We start from the raw sequence: 24,117 nt of genomic DNA on the forward strand, positions 1-24,117 counted from the left end.
ACAGTAACCCAAAGGATGGGGTGGGGCAGGCTTATGAATACTTGGATAAGAGTGCTTTAAGGAGAGGAAAGAGCAAATGGAAAGACGCTGAGCACACTTGATGTGTGTGAGGAGCAGCAAACCAGCCAGTGTGGCCGGAGCAGAGGGAGGGAGGGAAGTGGAGAATGGCAGGTGATGGCGGTCAGATCATGTAGGGCCTGGTAGACTATGAAGACTTCGACTTTACCTGGGGTTGGTGGGAGACAAGGACAGTCATTGGAATGCTTTGCTGATGTGAATGACTTGCTTTTTAATATGATCTTTTGGATTGCTCAGCCCATGATCTTTAAAAAATGTAACTGATATCAGGTCACTTCCACTGCTTAAAACCTTTCTATGGATTCCCCTTGTACTTAGAATAAAATCCAAGCTCCCTTAGCTATTATTGCTATAATTGTTACTGTTATTATTAAAATTAACACCCCATTATTCTCTATCACAGAAACCTGCTGATTTTTCCCAATATGTATCCAGCTAGTAATTACTACTACCACTACTACTATTAGGCTTATTTGTTTATAATCTGCCTCATCCACTTGAAAATATGTACTCTGGGGATGTTGTGGAGTGTGGGTCTTTCTATACTAAATTATCGCAAGACTGCTTTGTTTTTGGAGCTCTTGTGTTTGCCCTTTAAAAATTTTTTTTTTCTGTATATTTTCTCATTGTCATATCTGGTCAGTGACCTACTTCCAGCAATGCTATTGTTGGTGCCAGGGTAACTTTGCTGTTGAGCTGGACACAGGAGCTGGTTTTGGTTGCTGGGCTATGTTGGTACTTCTCAAACTTTAATAGACAAATGAATTATGTGGAGAAGGGGTGGGGATCTTGCTAAATACTGATTCTTATTCAGTAGGTATGGGGTAGGGCTTGAGGTTTTGCATTTCTCCCAGGCTCGCAGGTAATGCCCATGCCGCTGGCCCTTTGAGTAGCGAGGGGGTTTGATCACCAAACTTGGCTGAATGCTGGAAACAACTGTGGAGCTCAGAATCCCACCCCGAGATTCCAATTTAATTGGTCTGGAATGCAGTCTTAGTACCGGACTAGACTACTAGACTACTTAGTACTAGAATTCTCTAGGCTTCACTAATGATTCTGATTTGTAGCAACATTTGAGAACCACTGGATTGGATGATGTTGGGCCCTATTTTAAAACAAAACACATGGAGTAATGCTCTGCAGGGCTATGCTGTTTTCTTTCTTTGAAAAAAAATCAGTTTTGTAGCTATAGAGAGTCTGGCCACACTGATGGATGACCTCTAGATCTCTGCCTAGCATGGCTGGATTTCTCCAATGTCCCTAGCACATTCTGCCAAAATAGGACTTCTGCCTTCAGGAGACTGGGCCTTCCAAGTGCAGTTAAAACACACTTGCAGATGATGAGGATGTAGCAAATCAGGTCCCTACTGTGTGAGCTTGTGCTGAGGCAGGGAAGGAAGGTGAAGCAGAGAAGTGCTCTGTTTTTTTTTCTTGTAATTTCCAGCATGTACACGTGCGGTTTCTAAGCCAGTAACAAACTAAGAACTTCTCGTGTGATTCAAGCTAACCCTTTGGTCATCAGAAGTGGGTGTTTTTTTAATATATTAAAAATTTTTTTATTTCATATTGGAGTATAGGTGATTAACAATGTCATTAGCTTCAGGTGTACAGCAAAAGCACGTGTTTTAAACTACTGAAAATCGATGAGGCAGATTCCATTTACAGGTTAATAACTGACTGTGAGATGTGGATGTCCCAAATGGTCTTGAAGACATGGGGAAGGAAAGACAACGCCTGAGCTACCCTTCCTCCCATCCCCCTACACATGCCCCCCACCTTAACCCCACTCAGTTCTTTTTGCCAAGTGATTAGTGTGTGCTAACAGAGCCTGGGACACTTTCTCATTGAAATGCACTTCAATCCCATGTAACTGGCTTGATTTTTTTTCCTTGGCTAATCTAGATTGGTCGACTGATTATTGGACAGAATGGCATCTTGTCGACACCTGCTGTTTCCTGCATTATCAGAAAGATCAAGGCAGCTGGTGGAATCATCCTGACAGCCAGCCACTGCCCTGGAGGACCAGGGGGAGAGTTTGGAGTGAAATTTAATGTTGCCAATGGAGGTATGTGGTTCAGAATGTGCCTTAATTGTCATGATTTCTTTCTTCTTATATTGTCATAGTCTTACAGTGACCCACTGATGGTAGACAAGCAAGGCGGAGAGAAAATGGCTCAGAAAAATCTAGTGAGGTGCCTGTATTAGTCAGGGTTTTCCAGAGAAGCAGAACCAATAGGACACATAGATGGACTCCAACCTACGATGGTTTGATTTAGAGATTTCTTGACTTTACAATGGTGTAAAAGCAATATGCATTCAATAGAAACTACTTCATTTGAATTTTGAATTTTTGATCTTTTCCTGGGCTAGCAATGTGTGCGTGGTATGATTCTCTCTCGTGATCCTGGGCAGGGGCAGCAAATGCAGCTCCCACCCAATCACAAGGGTAAACAGCCAATACACTTACAACCATTCTGTACCCATTCAATCATTTCTGTTTTTTAGTTTCAGTAAGTATTCAATAAATTATATGAGATATTCAACACTTTACTATAAAATAGGCTTTGTGATAGATGATTTTGTAAAAGTGTTGACTAACGTCGGTGTCCTGAGCACTCTTAAGGTAGGCTAGGCTAAGCCATGATGTTAGGTGTATTAAATGCATTTTCGACTTCCAATATTTTCAATTTACAATGGGTTGATCGGACTATAACTCCACTGTAAGTTGAGGAAGATCTGTATAGAGATTTATTATAAGGAATTGGCTCATGTGATTATGGAGGCAGCGAAGTCCCAAGATCTTTGGTCAGCAAGCTGGAGGCCCAGGAGAGCCAATGGATGGTATGGTTCTGATCTGAGTCCGAAGGCCTGAGAAGCAGCAGAGTGTAAGGTCCAGTCTGAGTCCAGTTCTGAAGGCAGGAGGGGCCAGTGTGTCAGCTGGAAACAGTCAGGCGGAGAGTGAATTCTCCCTTTCTCAGTTTTTTGTTCTGTCCAGTCCTTCAGTGGGTTGGATGAGGCCCAGCCACGCTGGGGAGGGCCATCTGCTTTACTCAGTCTACTGATTCAAATGTTAATCTTATCCAGAAACACCCTCACAGACATACCCAGAATAACATTTAAATGAACATCTGGGCTCTCTGTGGCCAAAGCAAGTTGACACATAAAATTTAGCATCATGTCGCCCAGGGTGACATGACGAGGAAATGGCATAACGGGGTCTCAAACCCATTTTGGTCCTCTGTACTCCTCAGCACAGTGAAACGGTTGAATGTTGATGCTTATCTGACATGGAAGGACTCTGGATTTTAAAGTTGGAACAGACCCTCAAAATCATTTAGATCATTCCTGTCATTTTATAGGTGAACAAATCAAAGCCCTGAGAGGCTGTTTGCTCAAGATCACATGGTCATACAGATGACTCCTTAGCATAAGTCCTACATTCTCTCTTTCCTATAGTGTTGACTTTCTCCCACTGACATGCCTAGAATTATTTCACTTTTTCTTATATTTATAGAAATTTATAGTTTAGAAGTCCTAGTAGGGTGGGATATGTGTATAGGGGTGAACTAAAAAATTTTTTGAACATATATAAAGGTAGGAAGGATAATAAATGGATACCATGTATCCATTACTTTGTTTTTCCATTTTGCTTATTTTTTTCCTCTGAAGAATTTTAAGGTAAATTACAGCATGAAGATATTTTGCACCTAAATATTTCTGACATCTCTTTAAAATAAAGACGTATTCCTATATAACTACATGATCACACCTAACAAAAATAATACTAATTCTCTAATATCATCTAAAACCTAATCTGTATTCAGAATTTTCCAAGTATCCCCCAGATGTTATTTACATCTGTTTTGTTCAAACCAAGATTTATCCCAGAACCATGCATTGCATTTGTTTTTTTTAATTTTAATTTTATTTATTTATTTTTTAAATTAATTTTTATTGGAGTATAGTTGCTTTACAATGTTGTGTTACTTTCTGCTGTACAGCAAAGTGAATTAGTTATACGTATACATATATCCCCTCTTTTTCAGATTTTCTTCCCATTTAGGTCACCACAGAGCACTGAGTAGAGTTACCTGTGCTATGTAGTAGGTTCTCATTAGTTACCTATTTTATACATAGTAGTGTAAATATGTCAATCTCCCAATTCATCCCACCCCCCTGCATTTGGTTTTTAAGTCTCTTAAATCTCTTTTAATCTAGAATACTGAGTCTTCGTGTATATGTGGGTGGGAGCTGAATTTTAACCAACAACTGCTGCCATTATGAAGCATTCCTGGCCCAGGCAAAATAGCACGTCCTGAAGGGGAAGTACATGATTGCCCCCTCCTTGCAGCCATTTTGGACATTATCCAAAGAAAGAACATTACTCACATCAAGTGTTAAAAAAAACACCTTATGAAGAGCCTCATTCTTGAAAGTGTGATTCAAGAAACGCTCCTTCACTAAGAAGCACACCTAGGGCCAACACCTAGTCTTGCAGCAGCTACTAAATATTTCAGGAAAAAATATGCAATGCGTAGCTGTTCTGCACACTGAAAACACAGGACATTTCATGAGCTCAGAAAATGGCAATTTGTAGAGCAGTGTAATATATAAGTTGCCAAACTAAATAATGTATTTAAGCATTTAAATTAATGTCTGACTTCATATCTTGCAAGAGAATCTCAGTCATCTCTATGATAACTTGTGAGGCATAAAAGGGGAAGATATTATTTAAATAACCATTTTGTAGACCGAATTACAGGAGGTTATGAGACCTGTTCAGTCCTATCCTGAATAGGGGGAGGGGGTTGAACTTATCGTTTAGCCTTTAACTCTGTTGAAAGTCCTTCCTCTTACATTTAATTCTTCATGTTTACATGTCTTGGCATCATTAATGAGACTAACATTCCTGATGGCATAGAGAGATTCAGTTGGCTTCTTCCCACGTAGAGTGAGTTTTACCATGTTATCCTTCATCTGAAGTTGCAGACATTCATCTCCTCTATTAGGTGTCATACAAATACATCTTATGGCGTAAGTTAAAAGCGAAGTGTCTATAGCATTAGTAGGCACATCCAGGGAAATAGGACACATCTAAAGCTATGTTGCTTTTAAATTATTTAGAGGACAGGACCTTTCTGAGCATGTTTTTAAATAGGGGAGAAGGTGCTAGAGGACAAAAGGAATCAGTAATAAAAATACTGATTTTTTTGAATAATTACAGTGTGCCAAGCTTCATAGTCAGAACTTTACATACATGTTCTCATTTAATCCTCATGGTTTAAAAAACTTGTCCAATGTCACAGAGCTCATAAGCTGTGGAGCTCATTTGGAACCTAGATTCCAAGAAGTAGGTAGAACTTCTGAGTAAGAAGGCAGAGATGGGGGAAAGAAGCACTTTGAGGGTACAGAGTGGAAGTTTTGGGAAATAGTTGCCTATATCTGTTGAAAAAAACGAAGAGGAAATGTTACTTGCTAAGATAATGGGGAAAGGATAGAGAAGGGGATAAATGGAGATGTTTTCGAAAAGGTCCTCTGGGAAATTTGTTGAGGATTCCTGAGGGGTTGTGAGGACCGAGGTGAAGTTAAGCAGTCTCATTCTTTGGGGGAGCCAGTTGGTGTAATTTCATGACTGCCTTCAGCAATGCATGGGCGGAGTATGGGAATAGCAGCAATGGAGCAGATGATGGTGATGTCCCGGGATTGGGGAATGGCAGTGTGGGCATGGCAGAGCATAAGATGGGCTGGTAGTTGTTAAGAGTGTCTGAGCTGACATCAGACTATTAGGAGTCAAACCCAGCCTCTGTCACACGAGTGATGTGACCTTTGTTAAGGTCACCTCTTCCAATTTCAGTTTCCTTATTTGGAAAATGAGGATACTAATAATTCTTACTTCATCTGCTTTTTGTGAATGCTGAATTCCACATATGATGTGAAATGTGGTATGTGTAAGTTTCAACAAATGTTGGCTTGTCTTATTATACTAACAAAGGCAAGGCTCAAATGCTAGACCATAGGGTCCTTCTGGGATAAGAGACCAGTGAAACGAAATGGACCGATGGCCTGGGAGTAATCAAGTGATGTTGGGCATCAGTATAGGAATGAGGAACAGGTTCACAGGGGTACAAAGTAGGGTAGATGAAAGATTAGGAATTTGTGGGATTAAGATACTCAAATTTGATATTTTTGCAAGAAGCATATCAAAAGACAATAATACTTATGGTATGACTGTACTAGGAATTGACTAAAATGAAGAGGGAAGTCACTGGAGTGGAAGATGTCAAGAACTGGGAAGATGTGAAGGGATGCAGAGGATGTTGATGAACTCAGAGGTTATCAGTGTTGCTTTTGGAAATCAGTGTGCTTTGGCAAACAAACTCAGATGGAGACTTTTAAAATGTGATGGAAACATCCCAAGAACATAGTGTGGTGCCTGGGAGGCAGAGGGATAGACATGTATCATCTGGCAAGCATAAAAAAATGCAAAAACTAAATAACACTATTTACTTTTTAAGTTTTGCAAAAGACTAAAAAATGGTAAGGAGTGAAGTTGAGAAGGGCTATGTTTACTTCTTTGTGGTCTTCACTTTTCCTATACGAGAAAATGTGGGTAAAATCTACTAGGCTCTTTTCCATCCACTGAAATGGTGCTATTGCTATTCCTTTCCCCCCCTCCCCCCTCTTTATTGAGATGTAATTGATATATAAAAAACTGGCACATATTTAATGTATGCAACTTGATGAGTTTGGTCATTATTCCTTTTTATGTGTTCAGTGAACCTTTTTTGGGAGACAGTAACAGTGCTATGCTCTAAGGCAGCACTGTCCAATAGAAATATATTGTGAAGCAGCTCATGCAGCTCAACATCAAAAAAACAAACAACCCAATCCAAAAATGGGCAGAAGACCTAAATAGACATTTCTCCAAAGAAGATATACAGATTGCCAACAAACACATGAAAAGATGCTCAACATCACTAATCATTAGAGAAATGCAAATTAAAGCTACAATGAGGTATCACCTCACACTGGTCAGAATGGCCCTCATCAAAAAATCTACAAACAATAAATGCTGGAGAGGGTGTGGAGAAAAGGGAACCCTCTTGCACTGTTGGTGGGAATGTAAATTGATACAGCCACTATGGAGAACAGTATGGAGGTTCCTTAAAAATCTAAAAATAGAACTACCATACAACCCAGCAATCCCACTACTGGGCATATACCCTGAGAAAACCATAGTTCAAAAAGAGTCATGTACCACAATGTTCATTGCAGCTCTATTTACAATAGCCAGCACATGGAAGCAACCTAAGTGTCCATCGACAGATGAATGGATAAAGAAGATGTGGCACATATATACAATGGAATATTACTCAGCCATAAAAAGAAACGAAATTGAGTTATTTGTAGTGAGGTGGATGGGCCTAGAGTCTGTCATATGGAGTGAAGTAAGTCAGAAAGAGAAAAAGAAATACCATATGCTAACACATATATACGGAATCTAAAAAAAAAAAAAAAAAAAAAAAGGTTCTGAAGCACCTAGGGGCAGGACAGGAATAAAGACTCAGACATAGAGAATGGACTTGAGGACACGGGGAGGTGGAAGGGTAAGCTGGGACGAAGAGAGTGGCATGGACATATATACACTACCAAATGTAAAATAGATAGCTAGTGGGAAGCAGCCGCATAGCACAGGGAGATCAGCTCAGTGCTTTGTGACTACCTAGAGGGGTGGGATAGGGAGGGTGGGAGGGAGATGCAAGAGGGAGGAGATATGGGGATATATGTATATGTATAGTTGATTCACTTTGTTATACAGCAGAAACTAACACACCATTGTAAAGCAATTATACTCCAATAAAGATGTTAAAAAAAAGAAAGAAATATATTGTGAGCCACATTTGTAATTAAAAATTTTCTAGTAGCTACCTAAAAAAGTAAAAAGAAGCAGGTGAAATGAATAATATATTTTATTTAACTTAATATATCCAAAATATTATCACTTCAACATGTTACTATAAAAATTATTAATGTAATGTATTCTATTTTTCTATTAACTCTTCAAAATTTGATGTGTATTTTATAATTGCAGCAATGTCAATTTGATTAGTCACATTTCAAGTGTTCAAGAGCCACATGTGGCTAGCAGCTATTGAATTGGACAGTGTAGCTCTAAGCGCTGGGATATAAAAGAAATCAAGAAATAATTTCTGTTCAGTAGAAAGTTATAACATAGCTGGTGAGTGAGGTCAATACACAAAGGTATCAATTATTTACGTTTTAGATCTTTCAATCTACTTATTTATTTGATTCCCAAACTCGTTGTAAAAAACCTGAAGTTGCTTGCATGAAGATATAAAAATTAAAAAGAAAAGAAAAATTAAAGGAGGACAACCATTGATTTCATGTTCAGTTCATTTAAAGCCTATCACTTGACCTTAACTGTCAGCTTGACCTTGTGAGGAAGTGCATCAGATATTTTAAACCTCACTTTAAAAACTTGGGAGACACTACAGAGTGTGAGTTGGGGAAAATAATGTACCCTGGTCAGCTTATGCATCAAATAGGCAGCAGATCTGGGAGTAGAAATCGTATTTTCTTTCTTTAGGTGCACTTGGGAAGCTGCAGTTAAAATCTGGAATCCCTCAGTTCTGTCAAATGCATATCCTGTTTGTGTCTCATATCCTGAATAAAGCTGATGACATAACCAGGTCTCCCTGGCAGGTGTGCAACTATTTTTAGGGAAGACATATCATTGTTTAGACTGTCCACATTGTTTAATGTGGATTAAAGCAAACAAACATGTGGGTTAGTGGCCTACATGGAACAGGTGAGGCTGGCCACGTTTCCTCCAGAGTGGAAAGATAAGAAATATCGAGGCACGTCGAACTGTGAACTGTTGACTGTTGTCTAGAGCACAAATGAATCTTTCTCCTGCTTGGTGGAGGAGGAGCTAACATTCCTCTGATTGAATTTTTAAGCAGATTTATTTTTGGTGGTGCATTATTTTCGAATTTTAGGTCCTGCGCCGGATGTCGTCTCAGACAAAATCTATCAGATCAGCAAAACAATCGAGGAATACGCCATATGCCCTGATTTACGAATCGACCTGTCTCGACTAGGAAGACAAGAGTTTGACCTGGAGAACAAATTCAAACCGTTTAGAGGTAACAGAGAAACTGTATTTTGAAGAAATCAGAATAACTCCGTGGATGGGGGTGACTCTGGTTTTTTCTTCAGGGAAAAGCACACACGAAAGTGATGGAATTATCAATCTCGGGAGTGGCACTTGATAAGTAGATGTAATCTGAGTGTGGTGCAGAGGGAAATGAGAGCAGCCAAGATACTTAGAACTGGCAAACTTTCAAAAACGACCTTCCAAACTCTCTATCATTTTTGACATAGGGAACATTTCATGGCTGACTCTTTTACAGTGTTCCAGGAATAGGCTGTGAAGCCAAAACGTGTCTTTGCTTTTCTAAGCAATTAAGGTGAACATACCGAAATGCTTTAGATAATTAAGAAGAGACCTTAAAAGGTAGTGGGGTTATTAAAATTTCCCATGGAAGGTAGGCATTTCTTTTCCAAGCCAGAACCACGCAGTTCATGTTGATTCAATGCACAATTGTTGATCACCTGCTCTATATCACACTCCGTGTTAGGAGATTTTACAAAGGAATTTACAAAGTACCAAATGGATTTAGGAAAATGGTTCAAGAATTAAAAAACTGGGATGAAGTTGTCAAAAAATATTATCCTGTATTGTAGAATGAATAAAGCTTCTTAGTCTTCCATTATAACCTTTCAATTTGTAGATTAATATTGAACCATATAACAACATTAATGCCATGTATATGCATATCATTTTTTCACACTCTATATTATCCTATTGCTTTTTCCTAGAAGGCATATAAGTAGCAATAAAACTAACAATTTTTTTACTCCTTCAATGCCCCTATAAGCTTAAATCCAGTTTGTGTTAAGATGATATCCTTATTCTACAATTAATTTAATTTAGTTGAAAAGGTGAAATACCTGGCTCATGGCCACATGGTATTTTAGGGACAGAAAAGAGCTTGAAATGGACTGTTTGGAGTCACGGTGTTGGGCCAACTCTACCACATTTGTCTTGGAAGATTTTGAGTCAATTGCTTGCTTAGCTAGTGAGCAGAAATTAATTGAAAACCATGTGATATTTATTGGAAGCAACAGTTCCTGATTTTATTAATCTAGTTGGGAGTGTGCACACATACACACACACACACACGCTTGCACAATCGCTTGACAACTAAAAGCAAGGGATATTTTATTTATTTATTTATTTTCAAATTTTATGTATGTATGTATGTATGTCTGCGTTGAGTCTTCGTTGCTGCATGCAGGCTTTCTCTAGTTGCGGCGAGCGGGGGCTACTCTTCGTTGTGGTGTGCAGGCTTCTCATTGTGGTGGCTTCTCTTGTTGCAGAGCATGGGCTCTAGGTGTGCGGGCTTCAGTAGTTGTGGCACACGGGCTCATTAGTTGTGGCTCACGGGTTCTAGAGTGCATGCTCAGTAGTTGTGGTGCGCAGGCTTAGTTGCTCTGCGGCATGTGGGATCTTCCCGCACCAGGGCTCAAACCAGTGTCCCCTGCATTGACAGGCAGATTCTTAACCACTGCACCACCAGGGAAGTCCGCAAGGGATATTTTATGTTAAACAAATGATTTAAATGTACTTGATTACATATGTTTAGAAGGACTGGCAAATAAGATGACTAAGAAAAAGCAGGTATTACCATCAGGAAGAAATTTTATTTATTTATTTATGGTATCTTCACAATTGTATTTGTTGTCTAAGAGACCCAGATCTTTGGTGAGCTCAGATTCAGGCCCACTGCTCCAGCCACATTGCTAGCTTGATGAGTTTTCTACAATGCTACAGATACCACGAGGTAGATAAGAGACATTCCCTGGCTCCCAAGAAGAATTTGGAGATAATTATTTGAGATAATTTATGTACTGTGTTCTTGATGTTTTAAATGTTGAGCAAGGCTTGAGTTAATTGGAAACAAGTCGGTCTTTGACATTTCACCTTAAAGGATGAAGAGCATGAACTATGTGATGTGAACTTTCAGTTTTCATGGAATTCTACTTGCTTCCTTGTTTTTTACATTTCTGTTTGGTACTATGTGTTATCTGCTATAAATACCAAATGTATTTAGACAAGTGGTTCAGGAATTTCTGAAAAGAACCAGAATGAAATAATTGCCAAAAATATTATCCTAAATTGTAGAGTGAGTAAAACTTCAAACATATTCAGGCCATAACCTTTTATTTTATAGATTAATTTTTTATTGTGGTAAAATATATGTAACGTAAAGTACATCATGTTAATCATTTTTAGATGTACAGTTCATATATATTAACTTTTAATTTATTTTATAGATTAATATCCTCCAAATATCAAAAGATGATTAAAAACTATCTGTGTTCTGTAAACGGTAATTACATTATATTAGAATGGACACACATACTGCCTTGATTTAAGTGCAAGAAAAAATATTTTTAGACATGTATTTGACTAGATGAAGGGACAGTTTCATATTACATATAAAGTCTCATCCATCAAATATTGCACCTGGATTTACTAAAAATTATTAAAGGTGGATTGGTAATATCTTTAGTGCAGGTTTAAGTATTTCAGGATTCTAAAGTAGTATGTTTTTGAAAAATTTGAGAAACAGCATACATAAGTTTCAAAATTTAACCACGAATTTAAAAAGCAGGGCTCGTGGACAAATTTTAGTGCCTAAAATAAAATATTTATTACTTCTAGGAAAAGTACTTTCTGAGTATTAATTATGTACTGATTGCCAAGGTTGAAAAATGTGATGTATTCTGGGCTTTACGAATCTGTGAAATAAGCGAGAAAAGACTTGTTTTGGATGCCTGGTCATTGGGTGGTGCAGGACATTGGAGAACATTTGTGTTTAATGAGGATTTCTAAATATCTGGCACTCACCCTGAAACTGGTACTAGATTGGGCATGCAGGAGACTTCACACAAACTCAGAAAAATATCCTCCATCGCCAATTCAGAACCTGGATCTGGCTGGCACCATGGCATTTGGAAAGTAGGGGTCATTGCGGAGGTCACTTCTTGATTTGTTTCAGGCCAGTTGAGTCATTCTTTGGCCATTCCCCACAGGAGAGGCAACCGGGTGTGCCAAGATGCCTCTTGGCATTGAGGTGTTGCAGTTTGGGGGAGGGAAAGAAGGTGGGAGTAGCGACAATAGGCATAGTTTTATCTTAACTACTTTATTCTTGTGGTTGATTTTTTCACTTGCAAAGAAGAGTTTGTAACTTGAGATTTTTGACACCTTTTGATCACCTGCAAACTTTGCAGCATCTTGATTGTGCTTTAATTTGTGATTTTGTCTGCAAATGGATACTTCGCTTCCCACGTAAATGTGTGGGGTTATGATGTGATTGTGATCCTAATTTCATGCTTTTTTTATGCTTCCAAGTATCCTTCATGGGTAGTCACTGGTGTCTCCTTTTGCTTCCCTATCCTTAGTGGAGATAGTGGACCCAGTGGATATCTATCTCAACCTCCTTCGGACCATCTTTGACTTTAATGCCATCAAGAGTTTGCTGACTGGGCCCAGCCAACTGAAGATCCGAATTGATGCCATGCACGGAGGTAAATGCGTGTTCTCCTACTAAGTGGTGGGCAAGAAATGGTAAAGGAGACCTCAGTGTGTGTTGGGTTTCTGGGATTAAGAGGAAGGCTGGATTTATAGATATTCATACAGTGTGTGTGTGTTCAGGTATTTGGGATGCTCTGGAAAGCTTCAGGGCTCTAATTTCTCTCTTTTGATGCAAATGAAAACAAAGCTTGAACAAAAGGTTTTGAGGCTATGCCTGTTAGAGTGGAGATAGCAAAACTGTAGTTATTAAAATTGTTTTTGATACATACACAGTTTAAAAGGTCAAATAGTTCAAAGTTTATTATGAAAAAATCCATTCCCAACTCCTTCCCCCAATTTCCTACTTTTCAGAGGCTACCTTTTTTTTAAAACTCTTTCAGTGTTTTGTTTTGTTTTTTTTTTTAAAGTATTGATCTTCCTGTTACTGAATACTATGAATATAATGCTCCTTGTTGATTTTTCAGTTTGGGGCATTACTGACTTCATACCATGGAAGATGAGGTTGTAGCTCTTTTTCACCCTCTCCAGTCACTAAATCCAAGCACACCTCCTTAAACTAATTATATCATCATTTTGGGAAGATCAGTATCTACTGTCTACATTATCATAACACTGCTGAGCCAAGCAAAATACTGTAATTATATTTTCCTTACAGAACAACTTCTTCTGTGGAATTAGTAATTGTCCTGTTTTCTCACTCTTTAGGTTTTGTGAAGTGTATTTACCACTCTTAACCCTCATATTCTCCCAGTGTCTAAATCTTCTCTCACTTCATTTTCCTGGAGACCTGGGATCTCCTTTGCTCTGCACTGGTTGCTCTGTGAGCTGCTGTTGTCCTGGAATCTCCACTTAACATCATCCTGTAATTTCCTTTACCCCTTTCTTATGCTGACTCTCCTATTTCTGGATCCTTTGTCTTCCACTTTCTTGATTTACTCCTACATTTTGGAACAAGTTCCAAAACTTGTTCCTGGAACAAGTTCTCCAGGAACTCTGTGAGAGAAAGCTCATGGGAGGTGAATGTTTTGAGTCATTGCATATCTGAAAATGCCTCTTTTCTGTGCTCACTCTGAATTGCTATTTATCTGGATATAGAAATCTAGGTTGGATATTATTTTTCTTCAGAAGTTTGAGGGCATTGCTCCATTGTCTTCTAGCTATTCCTACTGAACTGGAGAAATCTGATGCTGTTCTGATTTTTAATCTATGGTATGAAATCTTTCTTTGTTCTTTTCTGGAGGCTTTTAGGGCCTTTGACATATCTTCAGTGTTCCTTCTTTTCACAATGATGAGTCTTAGTGTGAGACTGTTTTCCTCTATTGTGCTGAGAACTTGGAGGATCCTCTTAATCTAGAAACTTGTGTCCTTTAATTCTCGGAAATATTTTTGCATTACTTCTTGGATGATTTCCTCCATTATTTTCTCTTTCCTTTCTTTCCAGAATGGCTGTTGTTTAGATATTGGCCCTACTTGACTGATGCTTTAATTATCCTCTTCTTTCCCCCACCACCCATTTTCCTTCTCTTTGTTTTTTGCTACTTTCTGGGAGATTTCCTCAGCTTTATCTCCAAGTCCTTCCATTAAGTTTTTCATTCCACTATCATATTTTTAATTTCCCAAAACTTTTTTTTTTTGTTTTCCAAATAATCTCTTTTTAAAAATAGCTTCCTATTCATCTTTCATGAATGCCATATCTTTTTTTAATAAGTCAGGTTTACTGAGGTATATAATTTATATGTAGTAAAATTGATACCTTGTTGGTATACAGTTTCATGAGGATTGACAAACATATATAGTCATGTAACCACTCTGACAATCAAGATATAGAATATTTCTCTCACTTCCACAAGTTCTTTTGCGGCCCTTTATAGTCTTACCCCTCCTCCTTCCCCTAGTCCCTGGCAATCACTCATCTGCTTTTTGTCCACCACGCCCCCCCAACTGCCCCAGTTTTGCCTTTTCCAGAAAGCCAATAAATGGAAGCATACAATATGTAGCCTTTTTCTTCAGGCTTCTTTCACTCACCATAATGTTTTAGAGATGCCTTCATGGTGTTGTATATATCAGTAGTTATTTCTTGTTACTATTAAGTAGTATTCCATAGTAAGGATGTACTACATATTGTTTATCCATTCACCAGTTGATACAATTAGGGTTATTTTTACGTTTTGGCTACTATAAAACAAAGCTGCTATAAAGCTTTATGAACAAGTTCTTTATGGGGATATATGATTTCCTTTGTCTTGGATGGATAAATACTTAGGAGTGGGAATGCTGGGTCATATGATGTATATGTTTAACTTAATAAGAAACTGCCAAACTGTTTTCCAAAGTGTACCGTTTGCAATACCAGCAGAGTATGAAGGCTTCAGTTTCTCCATGTCCTCACCACTACTTGGTATTGTCAGTCTCTTCAATTTTAGCCATTCTGTCACATCTTGTTGATCTCTATTAGGATATGACTGAAATATACTTTAAAATATTTTTTCTCTCTGTGTAGTTTCTGCTTTCTCCAGGTTGCTCTTTACTCTCTTTGTTTGGGTCTCATGTTAAATGCATTCTTCAAAAGTTTGGTGGTTCTTGGCTGCCTGGCATGTTTAAGAGTGAGGCACTAAAAATTTTGTTGGGAGCTCTGAGCCCATGTGTGGACCTTATCTTCCAAGGGCTTCACTCTGAGGTCTTCTGGCTGGGCTGTTTTGCTTTTTTCCTATTGGGCTGGTTCTTTTCCCCAGAAAAGGCTCTTTCAGTTTCTTACCTTAGCTTTATCTGGCCTAGAGGGAAGACAGCTTCTCTTTCCAAATAGTTTGAGCAACGTTTTGGATTTGAGCCTCATTGCCTAGCTTGTACTGTGTGTTCATCTCTGAATCAGTCACTCTGGTTGAGGGATGGAGGATACTGACTGGCAGACCTAGGTCACCTCCCCAGCCTCAGGGTAAGTAGGATTTAGCCACATCCTGATCACATGAACTGAGATGGGAAAAGGATTGGTTCTCCAAAGGAAACCCAAGATGCTGCTACCGGAGGAAGGGGAAATGGGTGCTGGGCAGGAAAAATCAAAAGATGTTCACTATTTGAGGTTTGAATTGTATTAGTGGAAAATAAATGGAAAGCAGTACTTTGATATATTTCAGCCAACAGGATTATGTGCTGATCCCCAGATGTGCTTGCTGTATGTTCTACCCCAGGCTCCGTTCCCTTGCTCATAGTGTTCTTTCCATTTGGATGGCGTCCTCACTCCTGTCAAATTTGTATTCTTCCAAGTCCTCCCAGAAATGCTGCCTCCTTCTTGAAGCCTTGCCTGTGGTCATTTCTTCTTTCAAGCTATTGGATCGTATTATTTCATAAATATACATTGAATAGAACTAGACTTACCATTGCAGTCACTCACCTGTAGATTTGACTCATCCCACTGCTAGATTGAGAGCCCAGTAATGTCGGAATTGGGTGCTTTGCATCCCTTGATGCCCTCCATTCTTCACATAGGAGTTCCATGTTAGGCACTCCACGAATGTGTGTTGAACTGGAAAACACAACTCCTTAACATTTATTTTGTAAAATGTGCTTAGTTTTATATGCTTCAGTGTTTTACAGTGTTTAATTATACACTTGGCAGAGTTAAAACAACTGTAGAGACGAAGAATGTTGCTAGAGCCTATTAGTGCTTTTGCATATATTCAGCTAAAGCTTTTCATACATAAAAAGTAACAGTCAATAAATCATTAGGTAGTTGATTTATTTCTGGCAATATTTTAGATAAGTTTTGGAGAGAAATTTCATGGAACTGGATTATTGAATACAACTTCTATATGCCTAACACAGTCGCTGGCACATAGCAGACGCTCAATGAGTAGTAGTTGAAGTAAATATTATTCTGTGTTGTGTCTTGAGAAAACTTGTAGAATTTATCTTTTTTTTTCTTGTGCTATTAAGTAACCTTCTTGTTCTAAGCAGAGCAAAACACCCTTGGTTTTGGCGGGGGGGGACAGAGGTTCTGCAAAGATCTCATATTGCTGTGTATTTTTTTTCAGTTATGGGACCCTATGTGAGAAAAGTCCTGTGTGATGAGTTGGGGGCCCCAGCCAATTCTGCAATCAACTGTGTTCCCCTGGAAGATTTTGGAGGGCAGCATCCTGACCCCAACCTGACATATGCAACGACCCTTCTGGAAGCTATGAAAGGAGGGGAATATGGGTTTGGAGCTGCATTTGATGCTGATGGGGTAAGTAGGAAAGTTTTCTGCCTGCTGATCCTTTTGCTCTATAATGAGCCAAGCACTGGAAACCAGAGAACTATTGGATATCTCTGGGGCTGACATGTATGGGGCATATGAACCCTAACTGGCTCTGCATCTGCCCTTCTATCTAATGGCCAAGTATTGTGCTTAAATAGCCATTACTTTTCTTTTTTCAAGTAAGCTTATGTTATAAAGAGGTTATTTCTTTTTTAAAAAAATTCTTACATCTTTATTATGGCTGATTTTGTTGAAATCACCATTTTAAGAAACGAGCTATTTTAGCAATAATCTCTGTTCTCCATTGTGTTTGGGGGAAAGTGTGAATTAAGAGTATAGAGGCTACTGAAGCCTGAGGAAGTCATCCACATTTTGACAGGTGGGATATATTCCTAGTCGTGTCAAGATCGTGGGCCCTATAATATTCAGGGATCTTGGTTTCCCATGCCCTCTTTGGCCTCATTCAAGTTGTTTTATGTTGTTTAAATGTGGAATGGCAGTAAAGTGGCTTGTAATGATGATGGGAATGGGCTGCTGGCGGCAGATGCCTTTGCCTGAACATTTTCACACATTCTTTCCCACAGGACCGTTATATGATCCTAGGCCAAAATGGCTTCTTCGTGAGCCCTTCTGACTCCCTGGCCATCATTGCCGCCAACCTCTCTTGCATTCCGTATTTCCGTCAGATGGGGGTCCGAGGGTTTGGGAGGAGTATGCCCACCAGCACAGCCCTGGACAGGTAAGCAAGGATGTCACCATGTAAGCCTTCATGGCAGGCCTCTGACGTCAGTGTTCCCTTTGCTGGTAGCTGTCACTCATACTCCCCTACTCCACTGGGAGCTTGTTGAAAGCATGGGAACTTAGAGACATACTGTGGTATACTGGGTAGGCGTGTGAAGAATCAGGTGGCCTGAACTTGATTCTTGGTTCTGCTACTTTTTAGCTGTTGGGAACTTGGGGGACTTATTTGATTTCTGTGCCTCTGTTTTCTTATCTTTAAAACGAGGATTATAATAGTATCATCCTTACATGGATTGTTATGAGGTAGGAATGAGGTGATTCTTGTAAAACATGTAACAGAATGCCTGGTTCATAGTAAATACTTCACAAATGTTTAGTAAGAAAACTTACTAAATATGTAAGTGAGGTGGAAAGAACATGAGTCTTGAGGTCAGGTAAATATTATGTTAAAATGCTCGTTTGTATCATCATTAGTTATGTAAAAACGGGGAAGATACATCATAGGTTTGTTGTGAGAATGAAATGAGATACGCATGGAAAATGCCCAATAGGAGACTCACTTAGTAGATAGAACAGTCTGAGGTTTCTTTCTCCTGGCCCTATCCATCCATCTTTTACCTTGTCTTATAAAACAGTGAATTTCAGAGACTAATATTTTCAAGCAACATACATTATTGTGGAAGCAGTATTTGTTTATGGTGGAAAGTTAGAAAGAACAGAAAAATAAGAAAATGTAAACATCATATCTCTCTGCCTGACTTACTTATGTTAACTGATAAATGTATATTCCCCATTGGATCTCTTTATATACATATATAATATACATACATAGTTCTAAATCATATATAATATACACAATATAATATATAATATATATTTGCCTTTTTGTAAAAACCAAAAGGAGATCTGAAAGTACATACTGCCTTGTAACTTGTTTTTTTTCTATCAATAATCTCCCACTTTGTGTTAATACATTTTTATGTCATCTAAAGCCAAGATCATATTAAAATTTCCTCCGAGTGTCCCCAGAATGTCTTTAATAGAGGGTTTGCCCAAAGCAGCATCCTGTCTAACACCATACATTGCATCTGGTTGTTACATCTCTTAAGTCTTTTATAATCTACCACAATCCCTTTATCTTTTACTTAATGACAGTAATTTTTGAAGAGACCTGACCAGTTGTCCTGCAGAATCCCACCTTCTGGATTTGTGTGGTTATCTCCGCATGGTGTTACCATTCATTCAATCATTCATTAAGTAAATTTTATATGCAGTGAAATGAATAACCTTAAGGCTACAATTCAGTGAGTTTTGAAAAATGTATACATCTGGGTAACAACCATCCAGAATAAGGTATAGAACATTCCCGTCACCCCCTATAGTTCCTCCATCCTCCTTGCAATGCCCCTTAGGCAACCATTGTCATAATTTCTGCTGCCGTATTTAGGTTTTGCCTGTTCTTGAACTTCACATAAATAGAGTCATATACTATGTACTTGTTTGTTACTGGTTTTTTCATTTAATATATATTTTTTGATTCATCCACATCCATTGCATCTGTTACTAGTTCATCCTCCTTTGTTGCAGTGTAGTATGCCAATGTGTGAATATATCACAGTTTACTTTTCCAGTCTCCTGTTGATGAACATTTGGGTTGTTTCCACTTATTAGCTACTATGAATCATGCCATTATAAGCATTCTTACACATGTCTTTTTGTGGACACATCTACATTTCTCTAGTTAATTTCTAGGAGTAGAATCCTGATTGTAGGGTAGATGCATGTTTAATTTTACAAGAAACTGCCAAACTATTTTCCATCGTGTACTCCTATTTGCAATGTGTGAGAGTTCTAGTTGCTTCATATCCTCAACAACATTTGGTGTCATCAGTCTTTTTTACTTTATCCATTCTAGTGAGTGCAAAATATGATCTTATTTTGGTTTAGATTTACATCGTTCTAGTGATGTTGAGCTCATTTTCATATGCTTATTGTCCGTTTCTGAGCTCTTTTGTTATGTACCTGTTCAAAATGTATTTGCTCAATTAAAAATGCACTGTTTGTCTTTTTGTTATTGATTTATAGAAGTTCTTTATATATTCTGGATAATATGTCTTTTTTTTTTTTGGCCACACTGCCAGCTTGTGGGATCTTAGTACCCTGACCAGGGACTGAAAGCAGGCCCTTGGCAGTGAGAGTGCAGAGTCCTAACCACTGGACCACCAGGGATTTCCCTGGATAATAAGTCTTTTGTCAAATGTATGTATTACAAACATTTTCTCCCTGTCACTTTCCTTTTCAAATTTTTTATTTTTTTTAACATCTTTATTGGAGTATAATTGCTTTACAATAGTGTGTTAGTTTCTGCTTTATAACAAAATGAATCAGCTATACATATACATATATCCCCATATCTCCTCCCTCTTGCGTCTCCCTCCCACCCTCCCTATCCCACCCCTCTAGGTGGTCACAAAGCACTGAGCTGATCTCCCTGTGCTATGCGGCTGCTTCCCACTAGCCATCTATTTTACATTTGGTAGTATATATAAGTCCATGCCACTCTCTCACTTCGTCCCAGCTTACCCTTCCCCCTCCCCGTGTCCTCAAGTCCATGCTCTATGTCTGTGTCTTTATTCCTGTCCTGCCCCTAGGTTCTTCAGAACCATTTTTTTTTCTTAATGGTGTCTTTTGATGAGCATAAGTTTTAAATTTTGATGATGGCCAATTTTTTTTCTTACATAGTTATTAGTATATACTTTTTTTATCCTCTATAGGAAATCTTTGCTTACCCAAAGGTCAAAAAGATGTTTTTCCTATGTTTTCGTCTAGAATCATTGTAGTTTTAATTTTTACATTTAAGTCTATGATGATTTTGAATTAATTTTTGAAAATTGATTAATTAATTTTTGAAAATTAATTAAATTTTGGCTGCATTGGGTCTTCATTGCTGCGTGCGGGCTTTCTCTCTAGTTGTGGTGAGCAGGGGCTACTCTTTGTTGTGGTGTGCGGGCTTCTCATTGTGGTGGCTTCTCTTTGCTGTGGAGCACAGGCTCTAGGTGCACGGGCTTCAGTAGCTGTGGCACGTGGGCTCAGTAGTTGTGGCTAGCGGGCTCTAGAGCACAGGCCCAGTAGTTGTGGCACACGGGCTTAGCTGCTCCGCAGCATGTGGGATATTCCTGGACCAGGGCTTGAACCCATGTCCCCTGCATTGGCAGGCGGATTCTTAACCACTGCACCACCAGGGAAGTCCCGATTTTGAATTAATTTTTGTGTGAGGTTCACTTTTTCCCCGTATCCAGTTGTTATTGAAAACAATTTACTTTTCCCTTGATGCATTTGTTAAAAATCAGTTGATCATATATATGTGGGTCTATTTCAAGATTCTCCCTTCTGTCCCATTAATCTGTTGTCTATCCCTATGCCAATATTACATTGTCTTGATTATTGAAGTTTTAAAGTAGATATTTAAATCAGGTGACTCCTCCAACTCTATTTTCTTTTTCTCCATATAGACAAAGTTATGTATCTTAGGTCCTTTGCATTTCTATATACATTTTAGAATCAACTTGTCATTTTTTACCAGAGCCTGTTGAGATTTTGATTGAGATTGTGTTGAATCCATAGAGCAATTTAGGAAGAATTGCATTTTAATAATATTGAGATTTCTAGTCCGTGAATGTGATATATCTCTCAATTTATTTAGTTTTCTTTAATTTCTTTTGCATACTTTGTAGGTTAATTTCTCTTACGTATGTTTTGTAGTTTAGTGTGGAAGTCTTACACAATTTTTGTTAAATTGATTCATGAGTATTTTATATATTTTCATGCTATTGTAAATGGAATAGTTTTATAAATTTAATTTTCCAGTTGTTTGCTGCTAGTAATTAGAAATATAACTGATTCCTGTAAATTGATGTTTTATTCTTCCATCAGTGGGGAGATGAATCACACGCCTTTTGGATGCTCCCTATTTTACTTCTATCCCTCAGGTGATATTGATATCAAGTCATGGTAATGAACCAAGCCTCAGCCTAAAATTCTTGCCTAGCAGCACCAGAAAGTAGGACGAATGATTCCATTTTTTCCCCTTTGCCTTTGTTTATATCTTTCTTTAAAAAAAAAAAAAAGATTCAGTAAAACTGTAGAGAGCAAAGGAAAAACCAGACCATCTCTAGAAATGGAGAACCCAGAGTCATAGAGGCTTCTGAGTCCTATGTGGGGTATTTAATATTGTGCGGGCATATTTAATAACACCTTCCACTTATACAGAATCTTATAATTTAGAAAGAACTTTCAGAAATTTGAACTCACTTGATTTTTGCAATAATTTAGTAAGGTAATTGGGTAGGCATTAACTCTCAACATATTAAAGATGTTGAACCAATTATCAGAGAGGTTAAGTGACTTGTACAAGGTTACACAGCTAATAAGACAGCGACCCAGGATTTGAAACTATTGCATCTGCCCCATAACTACAACTTAATCAGGATGATCCCTGAGAAACCAGTTGAAAATATTGCTCAACTCTCCTGTGGGGTAGTCAGCAGCTTTCCGAACCCTGGCCAGGAGAGGCTGGTTTTATTCTGACAACAAAAACCATTTGTCCTCTTTTCTCGTGGAAATTTCCCAGTAGTTCTCGATTTCACTTCACATCCCCCCTTCCCAATAAATCTCTGTTTCAGTCAGAAACCAGAGGCCTTGCTTAGAAATTTCACAAAGGACCTGTTCTGATATGTAAGTGACCATTTAAAAGGATTATTCATGCTTGCTGGTTGGGATTCAGAATTCTGTGGGGGCTCTGACGTGGTGATTTTGTTTTGGGTATGTGATCTCTTGTGGAGTCCCAGGTGGATTCTCATGATGGACGCTTTATAAGCTTCTTTCTTCTTAGTAAAATAAATGCACCCTCAATATTTTATCTTGACAGTGGTTTCCCATATAGGTTATTTTTTTTAATTAATAAAATCATAGGAATGTACCCATAAATTCCAGTCCCCCGCAGAATGGCAACGGAGTGGCTGAGACACATTCAATGATGCACTTGCCCAAACTCCTGGAATTCCCGAATAAGGGGGGGCCTGCATCGTTGAAGCTGATGAATTATACAGACAAACTTTCATTGTTCACAGATAACTGTTGTTCCCCGAGGGAAGACTTTCAGTATCTTTAATTTCTGCTCTTACAGTATCACTGAAACAAGGATTCCATTTACCCCAGAATAATGCAGTTTCAGTCTTGAAAATGGCATTCTTTTGGGGCTTTGTCATTCTGAATGTGTCTGATTTGTGGTTGCCGATGAATCTGTGTTGTTGAAATCATTTTGCTTCAAATTATTTGAGAAGTAAAGCACATTCAAACTATATTGTGGCCCAAGGTCTGTCTCCACCCCATGAGGAGGTATTAAATAATCCTCAGTGTCATCGTTTTTCAGTAATATTTATGAAGTGCACATCTGTGTTTGGGGCTGTGCTGAATGCTGTTTTAAGCAAGGCAAACACACTCAGACTTGAAGTCTCCTCCTTAGAGATATTTAGAGGCTGAAATACGGCGAGCGTCCTTATATACACTACAAGGGAGCGAGATCTGAAAAGTATGTTTTGACTACAAAGTCTGCCATATAAGGTCCACCACCCATAAACATGATGGTGCAGGGAATTAGTGCTCTTCTACTCTCTTTTTGTATTTTGTGTCACTCCTGTTGTTCACCATTTATTCACTCAAGAAACATTTATTAAGGGCCTTCTATGTCCTAGAAAACTGTCCCTTGCCCTGATGGAACTTACAGTCTAATGGAGAATTTGAGTAATAACAAGTAAAGAAGAAAATATAAGCACAAATTGTAATGCATGTTCAGGGGAAATGAACTTGGTGTAGTAATAATGGGCGGGTGTGGAACATCCTACTAAGATAAGGTAGCCAGGGAAGGACTTTCTGAGGAGGTTATGGGTAGGACCAAAGACTGGAAACGTGCAGATGGACCTGGCTTTGATGCTGAGATTAGAAATGGCCCATAACACATGTGAAAATACTAACTTTTTCAGAATGTAGTCTACAGCTATTTGTTGCCAATCCCCAATCTGAAATATGTACTGTAGCTTTATCTGAAACATATTCAGCCGGTCGTTGGAATCCAAACAGTGTTAATCCCGCAAGTATGCAAGTATCTACTGATCTACGATGACCTTGGTCCTTGCTACATCCTTTAGATCTGTGCTATTTTGTCTCCAAGATCAGTCAGGATGCACGGCAGTAAGGGGAAAGATAGTGTTGTGAGCTAATGTGTAATTACTCAGTCTCCCATACATCCCTTGTGCTATAGAGTGATAGGAATTATGAGAGAAAAAACCCTTTATTGGAGTACTTATTGCCCTAAAACTCTCCA

General features: G+C 38.6%; 1 protein-coding gene across 1 annotated transcript in view; it reads left to right on the top strand.

Moving 5' to 3' along the window:
- PGM5 (phosphoglucomutase 5) overlaps positions 1–24,117 on the top strand; it is a 188,792-nt gene that overhangs the window by 22,689 nt on the left and 141,986 nt on the right. Inside the window, exons 2-6 of the mRNA XM_057549000.1 lie at positions 1,981–2,143; positions 9,099–9,245; positions 12,631–12,756; positions 16,792–16,982; positions 17,579–17,733. Of these exons, the coding sequence (XP_057404983.1) occupies positions 1,981–2,143; positions 9,099–9,245; positions 12,631–12,756; positions 16,792–16,982; positions 17,579–17,733 (782 nt within the window). The remainder of the gene's footprint in view (positions 1–1,980; positions 2,144–9,098; positions 9,246–12,630; positions 12,757–16,791; positions 16,983–17,578; positions 17,734–24,117) is intronic.

The sequence above is a fragment of the Balaenoptera acutorostrata genome, chromosome 6 (assembly GCF_949987535.1).
Source record: "Balaenoptera acutorostrata chromosome 6, mBalAcu1.1, whole genome shotgun sequence".
Taxonomy (NCBI): Eukaryota; Metazoa; Chordata; class Mammalia; order Artiodactyla; family Balaenopteridae; genus Balaenoptera; species Balaenoptera acutorostrata.